This window comes from Fusarium sambucinum, chromosome I (genome assembly GCF_050947815.1).
Source record: "Fusarium sambucinum isolate potato_lamoka chromosome I, whole genome shotgun sequence".
Classification (NCBI taxonomy): Eukaryota; Fungi; Ascomycota; class Sordariomycetes; order Hypocreales; family Nectriaceae; genus Fusarium; species Fusarium sambucinum.
In genome coordinates, this window is record NC_139294.1 from 3485887 (window position 1) to 3500018 (window position 14132).

The window sequence follows — 14132 nt, forward strand, 5'->3', positions numbered from 1 at the left end:
CCCATTGAATTATTACAAACAATCTGCCAGTGACACTTAAAGACATGCTTCATATGTCCCTCCCTAAGGTGTCATTCCTCCACGAAATCTGCCAAAGTCAAACTTCTATCAAAGCCTCTAAAACTCTGTACATTCGGTTCATAATCAACTCAATAACTGCGCAGTCTTTTTTGTGTTGACAACTAGAACTTCTGTTGCCGTATTGATAACATCTGACCATATGGCATGACGGTTGAGCTCTTCCAGGCTTTGAGAATCAAATCTAACCTTGACCCTGTGCGCCACACGTCTCTGAAGTGTTCGTTGGAGTATTCCACCTAGCTCGGGATCTCGTTGTGTCTGCTTCCTAAAATAGGAAACGATGAAACGACTGTCTCTCACCTCCGTGGTCTTATGCTCGCGATTCCATCGTTTTGTGGATTCAATAGCTTCTTGAATGCGTGACTCGGGAGTTGACAAACGGGAGGAAGCTTTGTAAGGTCAGCGCTTGTTGAAGTAAACATATCAACTTGGAGATCACTCACTTTGTTGTTTTGGAATGCTTGGTTGGGCCTCTGCCTTTGCTTTCTTCATCGCACGTGTCTCTCTACCCGTAGTATCAGGTGTAATCGGATCTGGGTTGGCCGTCTTTGTGACAACTGGTCTTGGCGGCTGTCTTGTCCCCTTCGAGAAGGCATCCATTTTGACCTCTATATCTTCGACTTGATTGTGCCACTTGCTTGAGGTTTCCCTCATCTCTTGCTGTAACCTGTCGATATCGGCTCGGGTAGCTGGCGGCTGGCCTTGCAGAGGAGCCATAAACGACTTGACCGTCTGAATTTCGTACATTATTCTAGTCAATCTTTCTTCGTTCTTACGTCTGAAGTCTTGATCTTCAGAAGTTCGGAGCACAAGTTTCTTGACGTCATCTTGGAGTTTGTACGCAAGCGTCGAGAGAGCGCGGAGATTCACTTCAACACTCATGTTTGCAAGTGCCTCTGCTTGCTTGAGGAGTTTTGCACCTTCACTGTCCCCATGGTCTATATTTCTCGTCGTGGATGTGCCTAGCCGAGAACCAGCAGTGGTAGTAGCTGTACTTGGGACCGTGTTGCTTATATTCTGACTTGCTGGTGGTGAGAGGGGAGGCGCAGCCCGGATTGGACCTCGGCGAGGTTGACGGCGAATATTGGTTGTCTTGGGCATGTCGGAGCAGAAGAAGCTCCTACTGAAGCTTAGTATTTGTTCCCTTCGTTGAAATAGGAGCGTATGTTGGAAAACAGTGTCGTTGTTTCTTCAGAAGGGAACAAAAAGATACGTCAATAGTTGCAGCACAATCATGATCTCCTTGGATTGCGTGAATATGATGTAGGCAGAAGTGCGAGTAGTAAAAAAAAGAAGAGGCGAAATAGCAAAAATAAAACTAGAGATCCGTTGCGTGAGTTCAAAGTAAATGAGTAGTGGATGAACCAGTTGAGGCAGGAGAGAGGCATGTGAGCAAGAGGCAGGAGCTATCTTGCCTACCTGTTTACCTACCCACACCTACCGAGTTTAGGAGATGTATGACAAAAACGCTATTACCTGCTATTATTTAGGTAAATCATCTTACCTGTACCTACCTAATTTAGGTATGATAAGGTGAAGATGTGTAAAGACAAATAAAGGGGTGTTGTGTGTACCCGAAGAAGCTATGTTTAAATGCTACCATAAAGACGGTCTTTACGATGATTTCTTTGTGTCTCAAAGTTAGGACCGTAATGTGTGCCCTTGAATTCATAGTGTGTTAGATGTTCGCCTAGTCTGCATCAAGTGTCATGGTTGGAACTGGAGAAAAGAAAGATTGGTATCTTGTATGTTATTTAGAAACAACGCCGCCCAACATCACTGGCGCCTTATCGGATATTTTGCCATAACGTTACGGACTATGATAATCCATGAAGATAGAGAAGATGCAGTTGGTAGATAATTCGCTTGGCTATTTACCAGTCGATCCCTGTCCACCCATAAGTGCCGTCCACGTTGTGCCAGCCACCATTTTCCATACTATCCTCCCAGCCCATCATCACAGCCAGCAACCGGCAGCCCATTGAGCTTACAGTGCATACTATTTTGTCACTTGACTCGGCGAGCACAGCAAGATCCATCATATAAGCTCGGCCAACAAGGCCACGAAGCCTCAGCGTTTCTTGTGACGGCGGTGCCATGTGCCTGGCTTCCTCGTTAACATCTTTAACGTGCACCCCCGCAGGCGCTTCGGCGCCATTGTTCTGGCTGTTGACGCCAAGGTTCCAAAAGAGGGGAGCAAAGAAGCCACCCTCCCAGCCAAATGTGTTCTCGACGAAGTTGTTGGCCTGGTGCTGATTACCACCAGCTCTAGCAATGGCGCCCTTGGAGGCGAGACGGATTCGGTCTTGAGAAAGAATCGTGTGAGCAAACTCAGGTTCTTCATGAACTGTGGGATCGTCCGAAGCCAGAAGAGTGAGGGAGTGACGTTTAATGGGACCCTCGACCCCAGTTGCGTTGTAGTATTCTTCGACGTAATGGCTAGCCTGCTTGAGATAGACATCGGCTGGGATATAAGTCTCGCTGTACTGCAACTCGAGTGGGTGCTGGTCACCATGGCGAACATGGAGTCCGACAATAGGCGCATGTGCCGTGAGACTGTCCTCAGCCTTTGCCTTTGCTTGAAGACCAGTGATGCGGTTGTCGACGTAGGTTTGATCCTCCTCGTTCAGGAAGAAAAGGTCTTCAAACCCTATGCGAGCCAGCTCAAAGAGATCTCGCAAGCCATTATCCGTTCCAGCAACGCGATGGTTCTGAGCCAGTAGGGCTGGGAACACTTCCTTTGCCGTTGCAGCAGAGACGACTAAATGGCGAGCTTGGAAGGGGCAAGGAACCATATGGTGCCTTGGGGGCGGGCGGCATTCTGGTACAGGGGGAATATCGAATATCTGATCCCAAGCACCGTAAGCCCATCGCTTGTCTACGATGAAGAAGTCGCGACCAAGCTGCTTAGAAAGTCCGTAAAAGGTCCACAGCATCATGAGAGTGTTGCCAAGGCCGGCATCCGTGGATTCCAACACAAACGTCATGGTGCTTTCGCAGACAGGCTTATGCTTCAAGTGTTTCTTATCCACTCTAACAAACTTGCCCTTGTTTTTGGCACGAAGCCCCTTTGTAGGAGTAAGAAGGCCCGATCTTTCGGCTTCGTAGACGTCGACATAGTATTCGTCTTGAGCGTCGTAGTTGATGATGGCTGTTTCGGTGATGGGACCCTTGTTGTGGACATCCCTTGCTCGCGATGACACCTCTCGACACTGACTTCCCATTTCAGCATACTGTTCCATTGTCAAGGGGAAATCTCCGTTCGGTGGGATGAAGACAGTCCACTTCGAGCGGCCCTTGTTGTCATTGACAATGATTGGCGTGGGGAAGTCTGGGAAGGCATCTTGGCCAACCATCTCAAATTCCTCTTGTTCAAAGTAAGGCCACACAGCTGCTGGGATCACATTTGGGTTCTGAAAAGCCATGGCCGCGAGATAGGAGATCGATAATAGGATGCCGAGGAGAAAAAGGCGTCGGAAGACTCGACTTGGTCGAGTGACCAAGATCTGACTCGATCTTCTTTTCGGAGGTCGAGGTATAAGCGCTGGGAGAGCTGGCGAGGCAGGTGGTGAGAAGAAGAGGTGATTGAAGTTGAACCGTGATGAGGTTGAGGAGATTGGGCCTCGATCCTGGGCGTTATAAGAGCTGGCTCGACGCAGGTTGAGTGCAGGTGGCACCACCAGCATCTTGGTTTGAGTATGGCCCGACATTGTGAGATCTTGGGTAACGATTGTGATGTAAATGAAGCAGTCAAGTCAAAAAGGTGTAATGAACCAGAACCAGCAATCGAAGAGTTCTTTCGATCGGCTAGTTATGCAATGGTAAGAAGAAGTCCAACAGAAGGTAAAAACGGTCCTGCTCGATAAACGATTTGGTTATAAGGAATGTCAAGAATAGAATGTGTTGACTTTGACCCGATGGTGTAACACAAGCAGCAATGTGGTGTTTCTTTGAGCAGTGTACAGGAACCTCTGGACCGGAACGGGTTCTCTTCCCGATGGTCAGGCAAACGTTCTAATTGTAAATACGAATGTGATTTTCGTCACAATTTGTCTCTAGAGATTCCAACGGTAGAAAAATGGCCGAAATGAATGAATGTGTGTAAAGAATCGAATGGTTAGTAGTTCAAGTTGAAAGTAAAGGCATCAAGCCTGTGCGTCCTGCACTATAGAGAATAAGAAAAGAAGAGAAGATGAATGGTAACCAAAAAGTCCACAGGACATAAACAAAAGAAGAAGAAACAAAAGGTTCTAGGACCAGAAGGAGTCAGTATGTTAAATTTCTCCGGATCTTGGCCTGGAATATCTAAAGACGTCCGTTGTTCAATGGGCCCAGACCCATGACAGGGTACACCCTGGATGGGAAGGAAGTCCGAAGCAACACTTGCTTCGGGATACTCAAGCACGGATGAAATTTCGTATGAGGGAGGCACGACCTACAGCGTGATGGCACTGGATGAAATTCTAATGTGACCAATTAGTGGCCTTTGGTCGCTTATTTGCGCCTGCCAGACGAAGCTAAGGCTACCATCAATGCTCCTTCCAATCCTATCAATTTCACTTGACATTATACAACAAACCTTTCCTAGACCCAAGCTACTAACCTAACAACTTAGCCAACATAGATGCCACATCACGTTGCGGGGGACTCTATTCTACTCTAGAGGAACATCAAACAGATAAGCGCCAGGGGAGGTTGACCATGATTTGTCTATTCGTAAGCTCTGCTTCAGAATAATTGTGCAAGGGGTACATACAAGAAGCACAAATGCCCTGCGTCTGCGCCACGCATAACGTCAACAGGAAACATATCGTGTTCCGGTTACTGACGATCATCCCACGAATGTCACCAGATCATCTACAATTAAAGTTGAGAGCTGTTACAGAAGTTCAACGGCTGACCTATTACATGCTCATACTTCTCTCATGTCATGGATAGGCGAGATGGTGATGATCTTCCATGTCGTCACATACCACCAGTTAAAAGTCGTCGGGATGTGGCATAAAACACGGAAGCCGAACTTCGCTACTCTAGTCCATCTATGTTATCTCTTTGAGTTACATACTGTGACTCGTTAAACATCTCCTACTCTCTTCAGTCGAGTACGAGAACCTCACCCTAGTTCGCGCTTCTGCAAGGTACGGACTCCTTGCTAATCTCGACAAGGATGTCTGGAAAAAGCAAAGAAAGGCCGGGCTTCTTGCTTCTCACAAGTTCCAGCCCTGTTTCAGATTTTAGCAACTCTTTGATAACCACAGCCAATCAAAGACGTTTACTGCTCTAGCCTCTCCAAACACGGTCCTGTTGGGAATATCAGGGATCGCATTCAGAAAACCAATACCATCAGACTTCTCGAGCTTGAACGTTTCTACCACCAAGTCAAAAAAGAAACAAATGCTCGCCATCGTTTCGGAAAGTACAGGCATTCATCATGGGGCTAGGAGAAGGGATCCCTGAGCAAACAGATCATAACAAATTCAGGACGGAAGCTAGCAGAGAAACAAATCGCTCTGGTTAATCTACAGCGGATGCTTCTTCCCCCGCTCGTTTGATGTTTGATTGACGAAACATCCGTCCTCGGATCCGAGCATGAGCCCTGTGAACTGCAGTCTGATTCGATCATTACACCACTGCTGAGCGTTGGGCAATATAAGATTTCATGCAAAGCCTTCCCACCCTGCTTTGGTCTTATTCGCGTTCCAATGGCCCCAGCAGTAATGAAGTGATCGTGAACTGCCAATAGAAACAAGAATGAGTGGTGGGTTAAGGAACTTCAAGGCCTAGCTGGTACGGGTTGATCGCTATTTCGGATAATGGCAGAGCTCAACTGCCACAGACAATCTAGTTATTTGACCAATAGGCCATGGCCAAAGGACAGACGAGACGACAAGTCTCTCTGAGGGTCTGCGATACATCACAATCGATTAATATGGGATAAGGATTTATGCTTCAACTGTCTCTCATTCTTTCATTCCTGGTCTTCTTCTATTTCTTCCTGGTTCTCCATGATTAACTGGGTGCAGCAGCCAAGTGTCGCAGCTGCCGCTGAATGTTTCCGCCTTGGACTCGTCATGATATATAATACATAACTGAAAAAAATAAAAAGTAGTGCGATGGAGGGAATTGGGTCTCTTTGAGAGCAATCCTACCTCCCGCTCCCTTGTTCCAAGGGGTAAGAAAGATCGAAATAACATCGTCGCTGCGGTTCGCTGTTCCTCGCCAAAGCCCGGGAATGAGCAAAATGTATGCGGGTAGCCGCATTACCAAAAAGAACAAGCAAACCAAAACTCAACCCTCCCCTCCGCCATCTCTCCTTCACTAACATACGAAAGTAAAATCGGGTATAACGCAATCAAAACCCTTTTCCCGCAGATCCGTTCCCATTTCCTTAAACGCCTGTAAACTCAACACACATCTCTTAACCTATGCCTCTACTAGCACGTCGTTGCGATCCTCGGGTGGGTTTGGTGTAGGAGTTCGACGTAATGGCTCGAGGTTCGGCTCTGCTAATGAGTCCATATTTTGTCCTACTGCCAACCGTACACTTCCTCGCTTACCCCTGACAACTTGTCCTTTCTCGACTCGATCCTGCAGCATCTCGTCCAGAAGATTATTCATTTCATCGACACCCCGTGTTCGCTTCTTCTCGGTCCCCACTGCTTTGACGCTGCCGGGCTTTTCGGTACATGATTCCTGCGCAGCTGGCTTTGGTAGCGGTGATAAGGGAGAACGAGGTTCAACAGTTGCTTCAGCCGTATCTCGTGATCGCGCGGCGCTTCTTAGAGCTGCCAGCATCCTGTCCTTGTCATCTAGTCTTGCTCGAAGGTCCGCAATCTCGGTATCTTTCTCCTTGAGTGCAGCAGATACGCTGTGGTCCTCTCCGACCATAATAGCTTTGTTCGGGGCGGCGAAGCCTACTGAGGCCCGGCTAGAGCTGGCACGACGTGCTTGGAGAAGACGCTTCTCTAATGTCGCAATATAACGGTTCTTGTCTGCGAGATCAGCTTGTAGAGCACGGTTCTGTGCTGTCAAAGATGCGGTGCCATCGCCAAATTCTCCTGCGCTGTCATCCTCGGCCTCAACCGGCGTGTTGTCTCCAGAGTTCTTCTGACCGCCACTGGAGCGTCGGCCGATTGTCGACGATGCCGACGTCATTGACGATGTACGCTCGACGAGTGCTCTGCCGCCCGAAGATGTAGCGACCGATGAGCGGATTGACGCAGGCAACGAAATTTGGGAGAACTGGGAGAACTGGGAGAATCGTGAATATTGGCCGAGTGCGCTCATCGTTCCGTTCGTGTTGACGCCAATCGACTTGGAGCTAAGAATTAGACGATTCAGGTGATCGATTCGTTCCTTGAGCGCCGTTCGAGCGAGTTGCATTTCAAGGATTTGCTCCTCATGTCGCTCTGCCGCCTGTGCCTCCCTGGCCTTCTCTTCCTCCTCATCGAGAACCGGCTCGTCGTCCCCGTCGCCCTTTTTCTTCTTTGCCTGAGTTTCTAACTGCTGGCGTAATTCTGTGATTTCCATACGATAACGTTCAAGCAACACTCTGGCTCCGCCTTCACCACCAGCGCCAAGGGCCTCCTCAGCCTTCTTTGCATGGCTGACGATGCTGTTCTTGGCCCGCGAAGCGAACTTGAGCGTGTTGATCGTTTCCAAGGTATGGTTGTTGGCCAGAACCGCGCTGTTTCCAGCACCAATCTGAATCGTGCAAAGAATACTGACTAGAGAATTCCCGGACAATGCGCCCTGCAACAATCGGGTAAGTTTGCTATCACGGTAAGGAAGATGCTTTCCTTCTTTGTCTCCGCCCTTAGCTTCCTTTTCTTTCCACTCTGAAAGTTTTGAGATGACGGTTCCGAGAGTGAGCAAGCTCTTGTTGATGTGTGCTCCCTCTTGTCTGCGCTCTTTCGACTCGGCTGCCTTTTCAGAACCAGCGAGATCGATCAAGCTCAAGGTTGATACCCGGACACCACCAGGCAAAAGACCAGATCGCTTACCCTCGGCCGCAGCCGCACCGCCCGGCATTCTTTCCCGAGATTCCACTACGATTTGAACCACAGCATGACTTCGAGAACTGCGAGCGTTGAACTGGGTACTAGCGGTTCTTCGAGCCTGGTCGCCACGCGCAATAACACGGAGTAACTGTGTAGGGCTCTGTACGATCTCCTCCTTCAACGGTGTAGCATAAACGCCTCGCTTGCTATCCTCTCGAAGCTTGATCTCTTCCTGTTGCGGGGCCCCGCCGGATGTTGACATACTCAATAAGTCATGGATTTTTTCGTTGTAAATTTCCAAATAGCTGACTCGCAGCAGGAACTCTCGGGACGGCGTTTCTCGAATATATGAAAAGATGTCGGTAATGGCAAGTGGAATTACACCCGGCGACGAAGCTGTTCCCTGCATGGAAAACGTCTTTCCAGTACCGGTCATACCGTACGCAAAGACAGTACCATGGTAGCCCTCCATAACTCGTCGGACAAGCCGTTTCGCAATGTGGTCATATACTCTAGAGTTGTGGTCATGTGTCGTAAAAACGTTGTCTAAGAACTGTTAGTTTTGCTAAATCTCTGGTAATTTGAGATCGCATACCATAATAATGATCTCCACCATCCTTCCCTCTGAATGAGATGAGCGACTTGCGCCCGTCAACCATCCATTCTCCATCAGGGCTTCCGTTATTTCCATTAGCGTCTGGTCGAACGCGTACGCTCACAACGACGTTTCCCTTGCCATCATGTTTTGACGCTCGCTTATCGGTAGCAACATCTGATTTTTGGCCTGGCCCGTCCGCCGGATCATCATACGTTGTGGCCGAGGTTGAATAAGAGTCCTGCGCCGAGGAACTACGACTTTGAGGGGGTGATGCCACACTAATCAAACCATCCGACATGCGTACGTTGTTGATAGACTTTCCATCGCCGCTACCATTGAGAAAGCTCGGTGTGCTGGAACTAAACGTGCTGTACATTGATTCTTTTGTTGGTTTAGACGATTTCCTTGAAGGTCGGGGTCTATCGGATGTTCTTGGGCTAGGCGGTACGCCGCTACTTGTACGTGTATCGCCCCTTGGTGGTTGTGGGAAAGAGTTGATGCTAACACTTTTGCGGAGTGCCTTGGGTTGTGGAAGCGCAGCCGTGGGTGCTGGACCAGAAGGGGCCAAATTCGTCGTGGATGATGGTGCTCGAAGGCCAGATCTGGGGGTTCCGGGCACTGATTTTGTAGATGATGTATGCGTGGCCAAATTCCCTTTGCTTTTGCGCGTCTTGTTTACTGGCAGAGCTGGCAGGGCCATGTTGGGTGGTCCGACCGAGGGCCGGGATGGGCGCGGTAACGTCGTCGTCATCGTGGATCTGGTGGGTAGTCTGGAAAAAGAAAGAGTAAGAAGCTGCAGGTGCTCGCAGGCTCGAGGTCGGTAGCCTGGTGCAAAGTCTTGTTAAACGTCCCGAAAGGTTGGTCGGTCCATCAACTACGTCCACCGCTAAATCAACAGCTTTTTGATGGGCTTGTTCGGTTTAACGTCACTCTAGTCGGACGACGGTCGATTATAGCAATAAAAAGAAATCTTATATCATATGGGTTCTAGTCCTTTGTAAGGGTGGCCCAGTTTGACCGATCAAGGGAGGGATAAATCGGTGGAACGCGGGAGGCTGCGCGGGCTCGGATGTATGTATGTCTCTCTCCAAAGTGCTATCGACTTGGCTGTGGATGGTCAGTGACGTGCGGCAGGGCAACTGCAACAGTGGGTAATAGTGTAAAGATTCTAGCTCTAGCTAGCACCACAAGGGAAGAGTATCGATGTCGAACAAAAGCAAATCCAAAGAAAAGAACGGCTGCCAGCAACGTACTCAGCCGTCGAATTGTTTGAAGGGAAAGGATTGTAGTTGAAAGGGGGGCGGCAGTTGGGAACGTTACAAATGACCTCTCGCTCGAAGTACTGTGGTAACGGAGCAGGACAGGAGATGAGAAAGTGAACCCTTACCCTTGGAGAAAAGCAAACCGCAGCGAGCAAGGTCTCAACAAGGCTAATGTTAGCGTACCTCGACTAGCGCGACAGATGGATAGCCTTGGTCGAGCACGGTGACGATGTCGGCCTTGGTTGTCCAGGATTCGAATAGACAGATCCAAAAGAGGCTTTGCAAACGGTCTGGTTGTGAATTGAAGATCAAAAGCCGAGCGTTAGCACAACAGCGAAACAATGTCGGTGCTGAAGCCAGCGAAGTACAAGTGCTGGTGTTTGTAGATGCTCGCAGCTTAGAAGAGAACAAGGGCGAATGGATGGCTGATCGGTTTCGGCAATGGTATGTATAACACAGACAACACTTCCAAACTGAGACTACCGCGCAAAGTACCGCGCAGACTGTATCGTCTTTGCTTTGTGTAGTCTGGTGTTGATGTGGGGAGAAAAAGGATTGAGGGAACCTGGCGAGTCGAGTTCGAGTCGAGTTCGAGTCGAGTCGAGTCGAGTCAAGCCCAAGTTGGAGTGGAGGGGAACGAATGGCTGGACAACTGGCCGGGATGCAGATTCTAATGCATTCGGGTCCCACCACAAGCACAGGTACAAGCACCCGAACAGAATGAGTGAGTGAGCGACACGCAGGAGTGGCGTGACGTGGTAAGAAAATCAGGGACCGGCCTTCTAAAAATGAAAAAGGCCATGGGGCGAGCACAATGCATTTCCATATACAGAACGACCTTCTACTCCAGGAAACTGCACGTGGGTATAGTTCAAATCCAAATAAGAAATCAAAATGAAAAGAGCAAAAGATGGATCCAGAAATGACGAACACGGTTGAAGACGCGGACATTAGTTCCCAAAAGCCTGAAAACGGTCCGCTTAGCAGATGAGGCGCTGGAGATTTCAGAAAGCTGGGGACCAATACGTTCCAGTTAGAGTACGTACAGCACTAGCGTAGAGGAACACAAGTCGCAGAGAGTACATACATAAAAGCTGGCTGGCCAAGATCAAAATCATCTGGTTTCTTCCCATGTCTCTTCATGCATCTAGATTGGATGACAGGGCATCCCGGAGAATACAGACCTGAGCGCCGCAGTAGCGAGGATTGTAATTACGATATGCAAGTCTAGGTCACGTCTTCGAGTAGCATTGAGTGCTGCAAGAGTACTTGACCGGTACGCACGGTCACCTAAAATAACCCCAGTCTCTTAAGTTAGCTAACTTTACTTTTTCTTATCGATTCAAGGACGCTTGGGGATATCTTCCCCGGCTAGCCATCCACCCATCTTGACTGTTTAGGTTAGTAAGACCAGAGTACGAAAAAGAAAATATTTAATCAATACCCAACCAGCCGTTGAATAATAAAGAAGTAATATGTATCAGGGATCACGGTTCAAGATCATTTCAGTCATCCCGGCGTCAGAAAAGTAAACCATCCAATTGCTGTACATGGACTGGAATTTTGTGCCTTCAGCGCCCAACTAGTACTGCAATACTACAGCTTCAAGTATCCGTTGTAAAGACTTGGTACCTACAAAGCTGAACTGCTGTGGATTAAAAGCCCTCCACAGGTTCGTCGGGTACCTACATGTCGATCGCCCCTTCCGTAATGCACCGTATTGTATCCGTAAAGCACCGTCAATTGGTTTGGTTGTACTATTGAAGGAAGGTGCACTACGGTACGGTACCTGAAAGTTGCCTTAGTTCCCGATGCCGAGCAACCTCAAACAGCTAAGGCAGGTACGGCTCGTCGTACCTGGTTAGACTTATTGGGGGAAGTAAAGTTTATCCAACACCAGTCCAAGAAAGATTTGTTTCGAACATCATCATCGCATTTCAAAATATGAGTCCGAGCAAGACTCCGCGCTACAAACTCCATCATTGTCTTGTCGCTTTATAAATATGGCCAATACTTTATCGCTTTTGAATTCCCTTGCGCCAGATTGGACAACCCTTTGATCGGAATTCCAAGCCCAGCTTCTTGTGGTCCTTTTCTGTTAAGACAATGTTTCTTACTTCCTTTCGAGATCGACGTCTCTTACCCAACCTACTCCCTGTCGACTGGCAAGGACATCCATCGATCAGTACCTGATATGGCTAGATTTGTTTGCCTCCAAGACGCCCTTTCGAGGTAACAACAGATTTTACTCCTTGTCGCAGGAGTTCTAAAACCTGTGGCTTCGATCCATCATCATACACGATAATAGGAAGGCTTTCTGATGGGGCAAACAAGGTCCCCACTAGACCAACAACGAGTATCCCTCTCATCTCTCTAGAGGATCGACTAATTACAGACCCTTATTGCTCATCAAGAATGGAGCTCTATCCACATAAGATCCAATGATCCTCATGAAGTACCTGCATGTCCCTCGGCCCTCGCCATGTAAGTCGAGACGGAAAAGTATCTCCTGCGTATTGGTCTTCTGGTAGCCAACAGTTCATCAAAGTCCGACATGTTAGGCTAGATAGTGGTTACCAACACTGACTCCCATTGAGACGGGTTCGTTAACATGTCAGCATTGGTCGAGATTGTGCCTTTTTTGTCACAGAGCATTCCGTTTAAGGATTCTCAGCTTCTGTCGAGTCGGTTGAAAGCCGATGACTTCGATGTACTCGCATATTATTGGTATTTGAGAATATATGGATGCAATTTTAATAAACCCCCTGGCGAAGTCGCCAATACTCAGACCAACACAGCCCTTCGGCGGCTTTGAAGAATCCCGTTTGTGACCCTAGCTTGTGCCCCTTTCGCTGAGACGACCCCAGCTCTCCACAGCACATGGTTGGCATGGGCCATAAACCCAGTCCTGTGGTCTTGTTGGTCAGTTGGTCACCAAATTTTGGGCTCTGTAATATAGTAGCAGTACGCAATTTCTGGCTGCACGTGGTTATCACATTAACATTGTCTTTCAGTAATGTTAGTGGTGAAACGAAGGGCTTTACTGATCAACAGAACAAGGTGTCGACATTCAGCTTGTATTGAGTGGGATAATCCGATGCTCAATTGCAAGGGTTTTATCGCTTCATATTTAGTCTGATGTGATAGTCCTGTTTGCTAGCTTGCTTTTGGGTGGCACTGTGAACGGTTCTTCGACGGGCATTGAGCCGTTTCCAAGCATCGCTCATTCAGGACTCATCTCGCTCCTGGCACCATAAAGATCTCTCCGCCTATCATCAATCTCAATGGGGCGTGGGGTCATTACTTAAGAGATGTATTGAACCAGGTATATTCTATTTTGTCGGTTTTTAGTGGTTCATTCACAATATGCTTCCCAAAGATCACAAAGATAATGATAATAGAGCTCTTTGTCAGATATGAATAATGAGTTTCTGCTCGGATGGTTGGAGGCCGACTGATAGCATTGCGTTAAGGAAACATTCAACAAGCCTTGGTTCGAGGCAGGGCTGCACGCGACTTGGGACCACATTCTACACCCGGATACATGCCAGTCTAAGATGACTGCATCACAGTCGCTAGGACCATGCCTACAGATCGGCGTTGCATGCAGCTAGGTATCTTTTACCAATCTATGGTTCGAGGCCAGCTTGGTCTCGTCTAATGCTATCCCGCATGCCTTGCCTTTCATGCCTAAGCTGTTCTAGGCGAAACCCTCGCTTGGATCAAATGTTTGTTGACAGGCAACCCAGCTAGAAACGTTGTGGTTGGTACAACCTACAACCTACCTACGTACTGTATATCAAATATCAAACATCAACTATCACCCATTCATTTTACTTGGCAAGTCGACAAATCTAACAAAGATTTTCATTTAATGATGGAGGGTCACATCACTTCAGTGATCAGGGGAGATATGCTTATTATCCGTTACCAACAACCAAAACTTACGAGCAAACACGCAAGCTACCACTGTTGACCCAGCATTCATCCTTGCACTTATCTGTGGGCAGTATCACAATTAGCCTCCATGCCTGCTCGACATTCCAATCACCTGTAATCACAGGTGTCACACCCACAGCTCGCCTCTTCCGCCTCAGCTGAATATCTTAGTGCGAACGATCTGTATATAAACTTGTTAGCAATACGCAGTGCTGTTGTATGTACTAACATCGTAAAGGTCAATTATCGTTC

At 48.1% G+C, this 14132-nt stretch overlaps 3 protein-coding genes across 3 annotated transcripts; all 3 read right to left on the reverse strand.

The window, feature by feature from the left end:
* Positions 1–144: 144 nt before the first annotated feature.
* On the reverse strand, positions 145–1182 carry FSST1_003855 (uncharacterized protein; the record flags this gene model as incomplete). The annotated part of the gene is made up of 2 exons (XM_083229973.1): positions 145–470; positions 525–1182. The coding sequence occupies 2 exons, from the start codon at positions 1180–1182 to the stop codon at positions 145–147; spliced, it is 984 nt and encodes a 327-aa protein (XP_083087285.1).
* Positions 1183–1955: 773 nt separating this feature from the next.
* Positions 1956–3791, reverse strand: FSST1_003856 (uncharacterized protein; the record flags this gene model as incomplete). The annotated part of the gene is made up of 1 exon (XM_083229974.1): positions 1956–3791. One exon carries the CDS (start codon positions 3789–3791, stop codon positions 1956–1958), a length of 1836 nt encoding a protein of 611 aa, XP_083087286.1.
* Positions 3792–6504: 2713 nt separating this feature from the next.
* On the reverse strand, positions 6505–9430 carry FSST1_003857 (kinesin motor domain-containing protein; the record flags this gene model as incomplete). Its single annotated transcript, XM_083229975.1, has 2 exons — positions 6505–8627; positions 8677–9430. 2 exons carry the CDS (start codon positions 9428–9430, stop codon positions 6505–6507), a joined length of 2877 nt encoding a protein of 958 aa, XP_083087287.1.
* Positions 9431–14132: the final 4702 nt, after the last annotated feature.